At 57.6% G+C, this 14802-nt stretch overlaps 1 protein-coding gene across 3 annotated transcripts; it reads right to left on the bottom strand.

Moving 5' to 3' along the window:
• Positions 1-5066: 5066 nt before the first annotated feature.
• On the bottom strand, positions 5067-14802 carry AK1 (adenylate kinase 1). Of its 3 annotated transcripts, XM_037745897.1 has the most exons (8): positions 14687-14774; positions 11980-12244; positions 11747-11785; positions 10157-10192; positions 9822-9985; positions 8974-9090; positions 5545-5736; positions 5067-5303 (listed from the first exon to the last, which is right to left on the bottom strand). In XM_037745897.1, the coding sequence occupies exons 3-8, from the start codon at positions 11751-11753 to the stop codon at positions 5235-5237; spliced, it is 585 nt and encodes a 194-aa protein (XP_037601825.1). In that variant the 5' UTR covers positions 11754-11785; positions 11980-12244; positions 14687-14774; the 3' UTR covers positions 5067-5234. The 3 variants fall into 3 exon arrangements, with proteins under 3 accessions (XP_037601825.1, XP_017404547.1, XP_017404546.1); XM_017549058.2 differs by lacking the exon at positions 11980-12244 and having other exon boundaries at positions 14687-14802; XM_017549057.2 differs by lacking the exons at positions 11747-11785; positions 11980-12244; positions 14687-14774 and adding an exon at positions 10527-10675.

Genomic DNA, 14802 nt, shown 5'->3' with positions numbered 1-14802 from the left:
GGCTTATGTCTGTAGTCCCAGCACTTTAGGAGACCGAGGCGGGTAGATCCCCTGAGGTCAGGAGTTTGAGACTAGCCTGGCCAACATGATGAAACCCTGTCTCTACTGAAAATACACAAATTAGTTGGGTGTGGTGGCGTGCACCTGTAGTCCCAGCTACTCTGGAGGCTGAGACAGGAGAATTGCTTGAACCCGGGAGGCAGATCTCTTGCAGTGAGCCGAGATCACACCACTCTGGGCAACAGAGTGAGACTCTGTCTCAAACAAATAAATAAAGAATAAAATACTTTGGCAAAAGTTAAGGAAGGAAGTATGGGAAAATGTTAGCAATTGCTGAATGTTGATGATGGGTATACGAGTGTTCATATATTTTTTTCTTCCAATTTTTGTTTAAAAACAAATAAACAAACAAACAAAAAGCAAAAACTGGTCAGATGTGGTGGCTCGCACCTGTCATCCCAGCATTTTGGAAGGCAGAGGCTGGAGGATCGCTTGAGGCCCGGAGTTCAAGACCAGCCTGGGCAACACAGGATAGTAATAATAATAAAAACTACTACTACTACTACTACTAATAAAAAACTGGTCAGATGTGGTGGCTCGCACCTGTCATCCCAGCATTTTGGAAGGCAGAGGCTGGAGGATCGCTTGAGGCCCGGAGTTCAAGACCAGCCTGGGCAATGCACTGAGACCCATCTACAATAAAAAAATAAAAGTTAAGCCAGGCGTGGTGGTTCACATTTGCAATTTCAGCACTTTGGGAGGCTGAGTGGGGCAGACCACTTGAGCTCAGGAGTCCAAGACTAGCCTGCACAACATGGTGAAACTCTATCTCTGCCAAAAATACAACAGCAACAAAAAGTGAGCTGGACATGGTGGTATGTGCCTGTGATTCCGGCTGCTCGGGAGGCTGAGGTGGAAGGATTACTTGAACCTGGGAGGCAGAGGTTGCAGTGAACTGAGATCATGCCACTGCACTCCAGCCTGGGTGACAGAGTGAAGCTCTATTTCAAAATTAATTAATTAATTAAATTAAATAAATAAAGGCCAGGCACTGTGGCTCACACCTGTAATCCCAGCACTTTGGGAGGCCAAGGCGGGTGGATTACAAGGTCAGGAGTTCAAGACCAGCCTGGCCAACCTGGAGAAATCCTATCTGTACTAAAAAATACAAAATTAGCCTGGAGTGGTGGCGCATGCCTGTAACCCCAGTTACTCAGGAGGCTGAGGCAGGAGAATCGCTTGAACCTGGGAGGCGGAAGATGCAGTGAGCTGAGATCACACCATTGCACTCTAGCCTGGGCAACAAGAGTGAAACCATCTCACCAAAAAATTAAAATAAAAATAATAAATAAGAATTTTTAAAAATTAGCGGGGGGTGGTAGTGCACACCCGTAGTCCCAGCCACTTGGGAGGCTGAAGTGGGAGGATTGCTGGAAGTCAGGAGGCAGAAGTTGCAGTGAGCCGAGATCACACCATTGAACTATAGCCTGGGTGATAGAGTGAGACTCTGTTGCAAAAAAAAAACGAAAACAAAGCCGGGTGCGGTGGCTCACGCCTGTAATCCTAGCACTTTGGGAGGCCAAGGTGGGTGGATCACCTGAGGTCAGGAGTTCAAGACCAGCCTGGCCATCATGGTGATACCCCGTCTTAAATAAAAAACAAAAACAAAAAAAACAACCATGTGTCTTACCCTCTCATTGCCCTTATGAGAAAAGCCAGACACGTGGGTCGCTATTTGAAACGCTGTGAGTCTGGTTCTTACACCGCCAGCCTTCTCTCTTACTACTGCGACCCACCTAGCCTGCATTACAGCCCCCTCTGCAGTCTCAGCCCTCCCCACACCCTCAGGCCCTTTCCACCTCTGTGGCTCTGCAGAGCTGGTCCCTCTGCCCTGCCATGCCCTCTCTCATGGTGAACTCCCAGGTGTCTTCAGGGCCCCGCCCCAGAGCTCTTGCTCAAGGAACCTCCCACCACTAGGTCCCCTCTGAGCTTGGGTGCACTCAGCTGCCCAGAACTGGTCTTGGTTGAGTGGATCTGATGGGATGTTGTGAGCAGAGGTCCTCCCCTCGTGCCGGGAGCCATATCGCAGCCGGTCAGGGGCCTCAGAGCCTCTGTCTTGCTGGCATGGCAGGTGCTCCGGCAATGTTCGCAGAATGAACAAACATGCTAGAAGGAAATTCCGAAGGAAGGTTTACGGTGGCAAGGATGGGGTGGCGGTTCCCAGAGCTTTAAACTTTTTGCGTTTCCAAGTTTTCAGCAAAGAGGGTATCTGCATCTAGACAGGCAGATAGAGAGAGAGAGGGAGAGAGATGATAGATAGATAGATAGATAGATAGATAGATAGATGATAGATAGATATTGTTTAAGTGGATAAAGTGATTCTTTGGTGAATAGTTTGACAATTTGAATTGGCTTAGGTTTCACAAACTGGGACTCACCCGGATGAATGAAGCTGTACTAAAAATAAGGATAAAGTAGATGGTAAAGAATCAGGACCCACCCCACCAAACCCCCCTTATCTTTACTACTTTGTCTTCATCCTGAGAAAGAATGGATGTGTGAGACAGTGTGTGTGCGTGTAACAGTGTGTGAGTGGTTTGTGTGTGCATGTGTGCTCGAGTGTGTGTAGTGTGTGCATGTTCATGTGACTGTGAGTGTGCAAATGTGTGAACGAGTGGTTTGTGTGTGCACGTGTGTGTGAATGTGTGCATATGTAAATGTGTGCGTGACTGTGTGAGCGGGAGTGCGAGTATGTGTGTGAGAGAGTGTGTGAGTGTGAGTGTGTGTGAATCGGGCTTGACAGATGCAGGACCCAGGACCTGGAGCTTGCCGCATCCCTGCGCACCCCACACTGCAGATGCAGAAAACTGAGGACGCGCTGCAGAGGCTTCTGCACAGCCCCTGCCTGCTACGGCCCCACCGGGACAGGATGGTTCCCCTTACAGCATGCCTGTCTCCTGCTAGCTCTACTGACCTCCTGTTTATTTCTTTCATGTTCTTCCTTTCTCTCTCTCTCTTTTTTTTTTTGAGACAGAGTCTCGCTTTGTTGCCAGGCGCCAGGCTGGAGTGCAGTGGTGCGATCTCGGCTCACTGCAACCTTTGCCTCCCGGGTTCAAGCAATTCTCCTGCCTCAGCCTCCTGAGTAGCTGGGACTACAGGCACGCGCCACCAAGCCCAGCTAATTTTTGTATTTTTAGTAGTGACGGGGTTTCACCATGTTGGCCAGGATGGTCTCAATCTCTTGACCTGTGATCCGCCCGCCTCGGCCTCCCAGAGTGCTGGGATTACAGGTGTGAGCCACCGCACCCAGCCTCTCTCTTTCTCTTTCTCTTTCTTTTCTTTCTTTCTCCTTCCTTCCTTTCATCCTTCCATCCTTCCTTCCTTCCTCTCTCTTTCTCTCATTCTTTATCTCTTAGACAGTTTCACTCTCGTTGCCCAGGCTGGAGTTCAGTGGTGGAGTCTCAGCTCACTGCAACCTCTGCCTCCCGGGTTCAAGTGATTCTCCTGCCTCGGCCTCCGTAGTAGCTGGGATTACAGGCATGCGCCACTACACCCAGCTAATTTTGCATTTTTAGTACAGACAGGGTTTCACCATGTTAGTCAGGCTGGTCTCAAACTCCCAACCTCAGGTGATCCACCCGCCTTGGCCTCCCAAAGTGCTGGGATTTCAGACATGAGCCACCGTGCCCAGCCTGATGTTTGTTTTTCAATAGATTCACCTTTTATAACTTAAAATGGTTTATTGTAAAGAAAGCTTTAAATAACCAATGGAAATGAAAAGCCAGCCCCACATGCCATGAACAGCCCCAACTGTTTGGATTTCATTCTGGCAGGCGTGGCCCTCAGAGGCTCTCGGCTCTAAAGGAAGCCCAACTTGGGCCAGATCAGGTGTTAAGGACACCTGAGCACCAAATTGAGCCTCAGAGACGCGGTGAAAGAATGAAAGAGCTCAGGAAGAGAAGATGGTTCTCCCCAGGGGATTCTGGGGTGTCCCCCAGTCATCTGGGCCAGTCTGCTCTGGTCCCCGGCCGCCAAGGCCGTGGCAATGGACAACATACATCCCTCACTCAATGGGTTCTCATCCTGACCATGAGGTGGGGGTGAGGGAGACATTGAGCCTGTTTTAGAACTGGAAATGGCTCCGGGCGGGGGGTGCTGTATCCACTGCCACACAAGGGGAGGTCTTTCTGGTCTCATCCCGACCATGACTCCCTCCATTCAATTCTTTTTTTTTTTTTTTTTTGAGACGGATCTTTCTCTGTCACCCAAGCTGGAGTGTGGCGGTGCAATCTTGGCTCACTGCAATCTCCACCTTTCAGGTTCAAGTACTTCTCCTGCCTCAGCCTCCCAAGTAGCTGGGACTACAGGTGCATGCCACCATGCCAGCTAATTTTTGTATTTTTAGTAGAGAAGGGGTTTCACCGTGTTGGCCAGGCTGCTCTTGAACTCCTGATCTCAGGTGATCCTCCCGCCTCAGCCTCCCAAAGTGCTAGGATTACAGGCGTAAGCCATCATTGGTCTCCCCCATTCAATTTCAATGACATGACTCCATACCCACCCATGCCATTGAGACGCCCTTTTCAGACCCTCAAATTCAAGATTCCTTGAATTTGCACCAAGGAAGCCAATTCACTGCCCACTGGGCTGACTGGCATGGGCCGCCCCCACTGCCCAGGAAGCCCTACTCAGCCCATGACCTTGCTGCCTGTGCAGTCCAGACCCCGGCGAGGGCCAGGCATGGAACACGTGCTCAGAGAGATACGGTCAGAGCCAAGGGCACAGAGTAAGATGCAGAAGAGCCCAGGCTGGAGCAGACTCCGCCTGAACATGAGCCTCCAGGAGCAGGGGCCCCGCCACTCGGTCACCGCCAGGTCCTCAGGCCAGACATGCCCTGTGAGAGGAAGGGCCCTGGGCCTCCCAGCAGAGCTTGAGGAGGGTGGCTGGCAGAGCGGGGGCTGAGGGGCCTAGAAGGGACGGAGGGTGAGGGGCTGGGGACTCTTGGCCAGGTGGGCACAAGCACATGAATCAACTCCAACTGGAAGCAAAGAAAAAGGAGCAAAACCAAATGTCCTTAGAAATTCCTTTAGTGCTCAGCTGTCCATGAAAACAGGATAAGCAGCTTCCTCTGCCTGTGCTCAGCCGGGCAGGGTGGAGGCGCTGCACTCAGGCCAGGAGGACCTTGGATCAGGATGGGGTGGGGTGGGGCCCAGAGTGGGGAAGCAGCTCCAGCGTTGCTACTTCAGGGTGTCTAGGTGGGTGCAGACCTGGGAGAAGACACTGTCCACGGAGCCCTCGGCGTTGACCTGTGGGGAGACGGGCCTCGAGGGCTGTCACCAGGTGGAGCAGGGTGCACCTCGCCACAGCAGGCCCTAGAGGCCAGGCCTGCCTCCCCCAGCCCAGCCTAATTGACAGCAGCCCCCCATTGAACCAGTAGGGAAACCCAGGCCCAGGATAGGGGCTGGCCTGAGGCCACACGCGAGCTGAGGCTGAGCCCAGCAGGAGCCCGTGTTTCCCGGAGCCCCCCACCGGCCCAGCGGGGCGCACCTTGCGTACGATGCCACGTTTCTCATAGAAAGCGATGACGGGTTCTGTGGCCTTGTAATAGGTCTCCAGCCGCTTTTTGATGGTCTCCTCATTGTCATCCACACGCCCACTGGTCTCTCCGCGCTTCAGGAGCCGCTGGGTCATGGTCTCAGGGCCTGCGTCCACATACAGCAGCAGTGTGGGCTGTCCAATCTGCAGGCGAACCATGTCACAGGGACCCCGTTCCTGCCCCCTAAGGCCATCTCCTCCCCATCTTCCCACCTCTGAGGCCCCATGAGATACCCACTTGGACCTTCAATCCCTTCCCCAAGGCAGCCTGAAAGACCCTCCTAAAACCAATCTTCCCTGCCACTCCCCTGCTCAAACCTCTACCATGGCTCCCCAGTGCCCTCAGGAGAAAGTCCATACTCCTTGCCAGACTTAGAGAGCCTGGCTGTCTCTGTTCTAGGCTCTCATCAACCTCCTTCCATGCCAGGCCTGTGCTCATGCTGTTCCCCCCACTAGGAGCCCTCTCCCCCAAGCCTAATCCTAACTCACCTTCACCTCAATACCAAGCACTTTGTATCAGGTTTCAGCCCAGAGCTCACTTCTTCAGGGCAGTCTTTCCAGTCCCACCCTCGCCCCCCATTGCTCCCGCCTCCTGGAACGGGCTCTTCCAGCCCTTTCTCTCTCCTTGAGCAAGTCTCGCAAGGGGCCCCTGAGGGCAGGGAGGCATCTGTCTCACAATGTACCTTTGACAAAGGAACAAGGAATGAGGGAAGGGGTCAGTGGCTGCTGAGTTCTGGGGGGTTCTGAGCAATGTCACTATCACTGGGACACTATGTCATCTACATCATCCATGTCATCTATGGGGCACCTTAGAAAGGCAAGAGGAGTAAGGCTCTGCAGCCCCTGCCTCGCTCAATCCGGCCACCAGAGCTGAGTAAGGAGTGGCCAGCTGGGAGGGCAGAGCCACCCCATGGCTGCCACAGCCTCAGGAATGGGTTGGGGACCTTCAAGCCCTCCCTCCTGCTTCCAACTGCCTGGGCCAGTCCCCTGGGGCTTCTGCAAAGCTTTGGCCCCCGACCCCTGTCAAGGCCTCGGGGCGCTGCCTCTCAGGTCAGGCCGTTTCTTGCCTCTGTCCAGCTGTGTGACCAAGAGACTTGTCCCAGGTCACACAGCTGGACACAGGCGAAAAGCAGCCTGATCTCCAGCGTTAGACTGACCTGGACCCAGGCTCACCCCTGCCTCTCTCTGTCCAGCTGTGTGACCTGCAGTGAGCCCTCTGTCCTCGCCTGTGATACCCATCCTAACACTCATCCCTAGCTCCTGGGTAGTTAAAGGTTCAGGGTGACCACGTCAGCTGCCTTCAGGGAGGACAGCTCTTGCTGTCCGATGACCCTGCACCACCCAGCAGCTGCTCTTATCTTACACATCACCATGAGGGCAAAGGCTGGGCCTGGAACCAGCAGTCTGACCTCAAACTCAAGGCCACCCGCCCCACCCCCATCATCCATTAGCTGCTGAGCTCCTCCAGGGCATAGACTCACAGTCTCTGGTTCATCTGGGTCTCCAGAACCACACACAGTAGGCTCTTTATAGATCCCCTGGCAGAGGTGGCAAATCTAGGAGGGCCAGCTCAGCCTCTGGGCTGAGATTCTGGCTGTGGGGCCTCAGTTTCCCGGTCAGGACAATGAGCATTTAGGCTGGGAGTCCACACCGGGCACTCCCAGTCCCCAGAAAAGCCCTGGGCCCTTGGCCTGGTCGAGCCACACTTCCAGGCTCACCCTTCCTCCTTTGGTGAAGCCCTGGCGCCCCCTGGTGTCCAGAGCTAAGAAGACCAGCTGCCTGGACCCCTGGAGGCCAGCAGGGCGGAGCCCCGGGCTGAGCCTGCGGTCCTCAGCAATACCCGCAACAGCCCTGGGAGTGGTGGCAGTGGGGGACTTTTTCTTTTTTTTTCTTTTTGAGATGGAGTCTCACTCTGTCGCCCAGGCTTGAGTGCAGTGGCATGATCTTGGCTCACTGCAACCTCCATCCAGCCAGGTTCAAGTGATGTCTCAGCCTCCTGAGTAGCTGGGATTACAGGTGCCCAAAAGCACGCCTGGCTAAATTTTGTATTTTTAGTACATGGGGTTTCGCTATGTTGGCCAGACTGGTTCTGAACTCCTGACCTCAAGTGATGTGCCCTCCTTGGCCTCCCAAAGTGCTGGGATTTCAGGTATGAGCCACCGCTCCCGGCCAACTTTCATTAACTGTATTTTCTAGATGTGGCCCTGAGGGTCACAGGTGATACCACACAGCGGCATCACTATGTGTGGGCCAGCCCAGGACAGCCCTCTGAACCGTGGCACCTGACCACACCGTCAGGGTTCTGAGGTCTGAAGGAAGCCAGCTAACCCTCATTTCAGAGAGGGAAGGTGAGGTGCAGAGCGGGGTAGACACTTTCTTGAGCTCTCCCAGCCATTCAGAGGTCAAAAAATAGTCTCCTACCCCCAGATGAGGCTGGAAGCTACGGAAGCCTGGAAGGTCCCATGGAGATAGGAAGTGGGATGGGAGTCTCATCCTGCCCCAGCCCACCGGCATGCCCGTTAGGCTCCCCCAACCTTGCCGACCTCTCCCTCCTAGGCCCTTACAGTCCCATCTGCTTCTCCCAAGGAGCCTTGTGACATCAGCGCTAAAGGTGCACGTGTGTGCTCATGCACATGTGTGTGAGCAGGCATGCATCCCTGCATATGTGTGCTGCGTCCATGTCATGCATGTGCAGGAGTGCACAGGGTCCACTGCTGTGAGTGTGCATGTGTGTATAAACTTGCGGGCCTTGTGCGCACGTGTGCATGTGTGAGGTGCCCTGTCCTGGGAAAGGTGTGTCTGCAGGGCACCCGTGCTAGGAAGCTCAGGGCCATGATTCTCCAGGCTTGCTCTTTGCAGCCAGGCTCTTCATGACCCCTGGAAGGAGAATGATGCCCCTCCATGGCCTTTGCAGCCTCCAGCTAGACTGGAACTTCCCTCTCCCATGTCACCCCCTGTTGCCCTGCCCACATTTTCTGATCTCCCCACACTGGCCTTGCCCTTCCATCCCTGCCAGTGCTGTTCCCTACCTCTCTGTGTGTTTATGCAGGGCCAAGCCCCACACCTGAAGGCACATCTTCTCCAGTCCCCACACTGCCCCTTAAGGCAGCTGTGACCTGGTCCCCCACAACTCCCTGAATTTTGCAGATGGGGAAACTGAGGTTCAGGAGGCAGAATGACTGGCCCAAGGTCTCAAGCTGTTGAGCTGGAATCTGAGCCCAGATTTGGGAACTCCCCTGCCTGGTGCTTCCCCTTCTTCTAGACTTCCAGAAAGTCTTCCTGGTTTTCCTCCTCACCCACACTCCATGAATCAGCCTCTGCTCAGAGCTCTGCCCTGCACTGCAGCCCCCACAGGCCCACCCACTCAGGTCAGTGCCTTACCCGCCGCTCAAACTCTTCTCCCTGCTGTACCTCCCGCGGGTAGCCATCGATCAGGAAGCCTTTGGAAGTGTCAACTTTGGCCACCATGGCATCCCGGAGCATGTCCAGCACTGTCTCCTGGGGCACAGCAAGGGAGGAAGGGGCCGTGAGCCTCTCCTCCCCACCCCCATCCCTCCTCCCAGCCTTTGCTCACACTGCTCCTGCCACCTGAAATGCCCCCTCCCCTATACAAATGTCCCAAACAAGCCTCCCCCTCTTGGCAGCCTCCTCGGAATTGTGGGGGCCTCGACAGTGAATGAATGATGCGTTCACTCAACAGCATTCACTGAGCCCCTCCTTCCATCCTGGTGCTGTCCTAGGTCCCGAAGACACTGCCATGGGCCAATCAGACCTTCCCTGCCCTGGGAAGCTCAAGGGCTGGTGAGGGCACAGACAGCTCCACAGTTGATTTCTCCATTTCCAAGCATGGCACAGGTTGTACGGGAAGGGAAAGGTGGGCTTCTGAAGTAGAAAACTGGGGAGTCGTAGGCCAAATCTGGGGAGTTAGGGAGGTCTGAAAGCTGAAGAGGAAAGAATATTCCAGGCAGGAAGGAGAGTGGCCAGTTTGAGGGGACAGAGGCCAGGGTGGCTGAAGGATGGGGGGCAAGGGGATAGTGGGGGCAAGGGCAGAGTCCTGCAGGGTCTCGGGAGCTTCTGGAAGGAAATTTCTGTCCAGGGCAATGGAGAACCACAGAAGGGTTCAGAGCTGGGGGTGGTCACGGTCAGCTTTGCCTGAGTGTCATGGGCTTTGCTGCTGGTGGGACACCCACTGTCACCTCCTCCTCCTCACCCCACCAGGGCCAACTCACCAGTGGCACCAGCTGTCCCTTCTCCATGATTTCCGACAGCTTCTTGCCCCTGGCCGATCCCGAGCTGACCTCGGCGCGCAGGAGGTCTCCGGTGGAGAGGTGGGTGTAGCCGTACTTCTGCACAATCTTCTCACACTGGGTGCCCTTCCCTGAGCCAGGCCCGCCTGCAAGCGCCCACTCATTCATAAACCCCGAGACACAGGGCTCCAGGAGGGACAGGGGCTGCCAGGATCCCCCAGTGAGGGAGGGGCAGAGCCTGGGAGCAGCCCCAGGCCCGGGCTCCCTCTAGCGCCTGTGTAGACCCTTGCTGCACCACCCGCCTGCCCGCAACTCACCCACCACAAAGATGATCTTGGTTTTCTTCAGCTTCTCTGCGTGAGAGAAAAGGGGAGCAGGGCTCAGTCACTCCCTGGACCCACAGCCAGAGGCACCTCTGGAGTCCCAGGCCTGTGCTGGGCCTCAGGCGGAGGGACAGACACCACTGGTGCTCCTGTCAGGGGGCAGACAAGTCACAGCCCAGAGTGAGCAGGGATGTGAGAGAACGCTCAGAACCTGGGAGAAATCAGAGAAGGGAGGGCACTCCCGGCAGCCAGACGGGCAGGGGCAAAGGCCTGGAGGCTAAGAACTCTCAGCACAGCCAGTGGGCTGGGCCACCAACCCTCATGGCACATCCCTGTGGGTGGCTGGACCCCTGGGGCTGGTCACCTCTGGCTCTCAGGTCGTCTTCTCTGCGGGGGTCACTCGAGGAACAGCAGCCCATGGTCCCGTCCTGCTGCGTTTCCCCTGCCCTTCCCCTCCCAGGCCCTGGGTCGGCCCATCACCCGCCTCCCTTGGCAGTGCCAATGTGGGCTTGGCAACCACAACATAGGTTGCCATAGAGATGGTTGCCGGGGTGAAGGGCTGTGGTGGGCACGTGGAACTCTTGCCCAGAGAGGGCGGTGAGCCTGGCTCCAGCCTCTGCCTCGGCCTGCCTGCAGTTAAATCCCAGCAAGGCCACAGCCCTACTGGGCAGAGGGAAACTGAGCCCAAGAGAGGCAGGGCCTGCTCTAGGGATGTCAGAACCAAAACCAGAACCCGAGTCTCTCCCTGGGCTTTCAGGCTTCCCTGCTTCCCAGGCAAATAGAGGACCAGGCTGTACCCCACCTTGCTGTATGACTTACGAAAGGCCTGCCGCTCTCTGGTTCTCTGACCCTTCCCCAGGGAGGAGGTGGGCTGGGCGGCTCCCAGGGGCCCTCCCAGCCATGAGGCTGGAGGCCTACAGGAGCTGTTAGAAGAACAGCTCCTCCTGCGGGCTCCTGTCCTGGGGGTGGGGGAGGCCACACCCCTGCAGCGGTTGATGTTTGCAGCTCAGGAGTGGATGCATGACCGCTGGCTTCAGGCAGCAGCAGCAGGCCCGCCAGGCACCTTTCAGAGCTGCCCAGGCCAAGGCGCAGTGCCAGGGACTAGACGGATGGTGCTGCCAGCAGCCGAGGGCGGGCCGTTTCTGCACTCCCTGCCCACCTGTGTCTCCCTCTAGGTCCCAGCCTGTAGGAGCCAGGAGGGCCCAAGACCTCCTCAAAGCCTACCCCACTGGATGACAGGGAAACTGAGTCCCAGAGAGGTAGAGGAACTTGCCTTGTCCTCACTGGTGTTTTGTGTATCTGTGGCCTCCCCATGGGGCAGAGTCTCAGCCCTATAAATCCAGCATAGTGGGTGAGCGCTGGGGCCCCCAGGAGCCTTGGGGAGGCCTCGTCACTTCTAAAAATTAATCTTGGAAACGGCACATTCTGTGAGACGCCAGAGGAAGATACTGGAGGCTCCCAGCCAGGCCCCCTCTGGCAGCCCCAGAGCCTCCTCCAATCCCCCCAGAATGTCTACCCCATAGTACACCCCCTCAACAGGCACGCTGAGGCCAGGCAACAGGCAAAAGGAGACAAGGCTCATACCTTCCATCCTGCCGAGGTCCTGGGAGCTGTGTCAGCGCTCTGCAAGACAAGGGCACAGGTTGGGGGATTTTCTTCCTCACCCTGACTCACCTTCTGCTAAGCCACACCCAAGGCAGCCGGCGTGTGCCAGGCCCGACACACGGTCTGAGGACAGAGGGGGCCGCTGTGGGCAGGGAAGGCCCAGGGCCTTCCCTGGGAAAGTCACCTTTTCTCTCTGGCCTCCATGGCCTCACCTGTCACAGGATGGCAGTAGCCCCTTCCCATCCACCTGGGTTCCCGCTGAAGGGGCTGGGACAGTGAGGATGGCACTGAGGGACATGAACAGTGGCCACAGCAACTGCAGAGCTGCTCCCCTCAAAACTCCCAGAAAACAGGGCGCGGGGCCAGCGTCTGCCCAGGCACCTTGACAACGCTCCCCAGGGCTGGAGGGAAGGTGCCAGGAGGCGGGAGGTGGCCAGGAACTGTGTGTGTCTGGGATGCGGTTTGGCTGGGGAAGCTCTAAGGGACACAGAGGCCTGGGGTGGAGGAATCTCTGGGAGCCGCTCGCATGAACACAGGCCTTTATAGTTGTCAAAGTGAGGCAGTCCAGGCCCTCCCCTCCACAAGTCCAGCACCCAGCCCCATGCATGGCCCTGCCCCCCCACCCTTTGAGGATCTGGCTTTACTGCCCCCACCTTGCCTGCCCAAGAGCCCAACCACGCGTGGGACCCCACCCTGTGCTGCCACAGCCCCCAGACCCCCACCTTGCCCCCAGCTCAGAACCACCCTCTGGACACCTGTGGCCTCTACCTCTTCACTCCCACCCACCAGCCCACCCCAAGGCCCCTCCCCTCCAGCCTTGACCCCCCCAGCCAGCATCCCACCCACACCAGGATCTCACCCTGGGCACCCATGCCACTCTCTTCTTGGATCCCCATCCCTGTGCAGGCAGCCCAGGCCTCTCTCCCCAGCCCCAGACATCCATGTAACCCAGCCAGGCCCCAGAAGCCTCAGAGGCTTCTCAGACTCTGCCCTCCCCGAGTCCCCAGCTCCAGGCCCCACTGGCTAAGCCACAGGCTGAGTCAGTGTGAAGGCTCCCCTCTCCTCTCCACAGCCCCACACACCCACTACCCAACCCTCCGCTCCCCACCCTCTCTCCATCTGTCTCACCACCATGTCCTGTGCTAAGCAAGGGGCCTGGGCCACTGCCCCCGCCTCCACACGGACCTCAAAGCCTCCACACCCTGCCAGGCAATTGGCACGATTTTCTCTGGCAAGCATCACACCACATCACACACCCGCTTACAGCCTTGCATGTGTGGCCCCCTCGGCTCCCTGACAAAGCCTGCACCCCTTGACAGAGAGGACAGGGCCTGGTGAGCCCCTGCCGCCCTCTGCAGCCCTACCAGCTGCCACTGGCAGATGTTGTGCCCAATGCCTGGATGCCTTTCCCTACCTTGCTACCGTGTGGGACTCAGCTCAGGTGCCACCTCTTTCAGGAAGCCTTCCTAGACTCTGCCCTTCACTCCCACAGTGGCAGGTGCCTCCTGGGAACCTGCCCACACACCACGCTGTACTGGGCCTCTCTTCTGTGCTGTGGGCCTGGGGTCCCACTGACTGGGCCTGGCATGGGCTGAGCGCAGGGCTGGGGAGCCTCATTCCCTCCTCACTGCCGTCTTGGGACGAAACTGAGACATGGGGAGGAGGACAGACTGGCTCGAGGGCTGGCTAGGGTCCAACGCGGCCCAGCGTTTCTGCTACTCTGGGCCTGGCACCCACTAGGAGCTGAAGCGGCTTTGCTGACGGCCCTGGTGCCCCAGGCAGGAGTGGCAGCCACTTTTCCTGCTGAGTGTGCTTCACGGGGTCAGGCAATGCCAGGCACCCCTCAGCAGTTGCCCACGGGAGGGGGAGCGTGCTGGGCCAGGGACAACCACAGCGAAGACCTGAGAAGTGGCCTGGACCCCGCCCTGCCCTGCCCCCTCCTGGTAATCTAAGCCCCTCTGTCCTGCTGGCACCTGCCACCTTCTTGCTCCAAAATAACTTGGGTCGTGAGGAGGCCTCACAGAGACAGGAGGCTAAGATGGAGTTGGGTTACGGGCTAAGCACCCAGGCCTTATAAGGCCGCTGGGTCAAGGCCCCAATGACTCCTAATATGACTGGGTGGTCTGCTAAGAGACCTGTGGGACCACGGCTCACCCAGAAGGACAGTGGCTTAACCCCAATCACAAGGCAAGGCCGAGGCAAGCCCTGGTGTCCAGCCCCTGACCCAGCCTCGTTGGTTCCCAGTGGTTGGCAACTGACTAGGGTTCGAATCTCAGCTCCATCACTCAGCTGTGTGACCTTGGGCAGCTGGTGTTTCCTCTCTGGGTCTGTCCTGCTGCTGCTGAGTACTGGGTGGCCGCTGAGCAGTGCTGTGGGAAGTCCCCAAGTGCTGGCCCTGGGGCTCCGGTCAGGAGGTGAGGGTGAGCCCTGAGCTTCTGGGGGGTGTCCTCCGATGCACCCAGCACTAGAAGTGGTGTGACAGGATAGCCCCCCCCCCCAGCACAGGGGCTGCCCCTGTCCAGGTCCCCTGGGGCAGAGGGCCAGGCCACAGCTTCTCCTCCCTGGGCCCCAGCTGGGACATGCCAAGGGCAGTGACCTGGAGCCCCAGGAGTGCCAGTCGGAACAAAGGGGTGACTCTCTGGGAGGCTGTGGGTGGGTGGGGGACTGCAACACACACACATGCACACACACACACGCACACACACACACACGCACGGATCCACAAAGGCACAGGCAGCGAGGCACCGATCCCCAGCGCCCGGGGAACACAGCCAAGCAAAACACACACGGATCACAACCACGGATACACAGCCGCACAGACCCCGGAGAGCCCGGCACCAGCACGCCCCCACCGTCCCCCGGTGCCGCTGCCCCTCCCCGCGGAGGCGCCCCCCCCGACACGCGCGGGCACGCACTGACCTGGGGAGGGGTACGGGTGGGCGCCGGGGCCAGTGCGTGCCCTACCCGTCCTCGCGGCCGCCGGCAAAGGCGACTATTTATAAGGCTGTCAGCGCGCGGCATGCCGGGAGCCGGCG

This window comes from Cebus imitator, unplaced genomic scaffold (genome assembly GCF_001604975.1).
Source record: "Cebus imitator isolate Cc_AM_T3 unplaced genomic scaffold, Cebus_imitator-1.0 Scaffold216, whole genome shotgun sequence".
NCBI classification, from domain to species: Eukaryota; Metazoa; Chordata; class Mammalia; order Primates; family Cebidae; genus Cebus; species Cebus imitator.
This window is presented reverse-complemented; position numbering and strand designations above follow the sequence as displayed.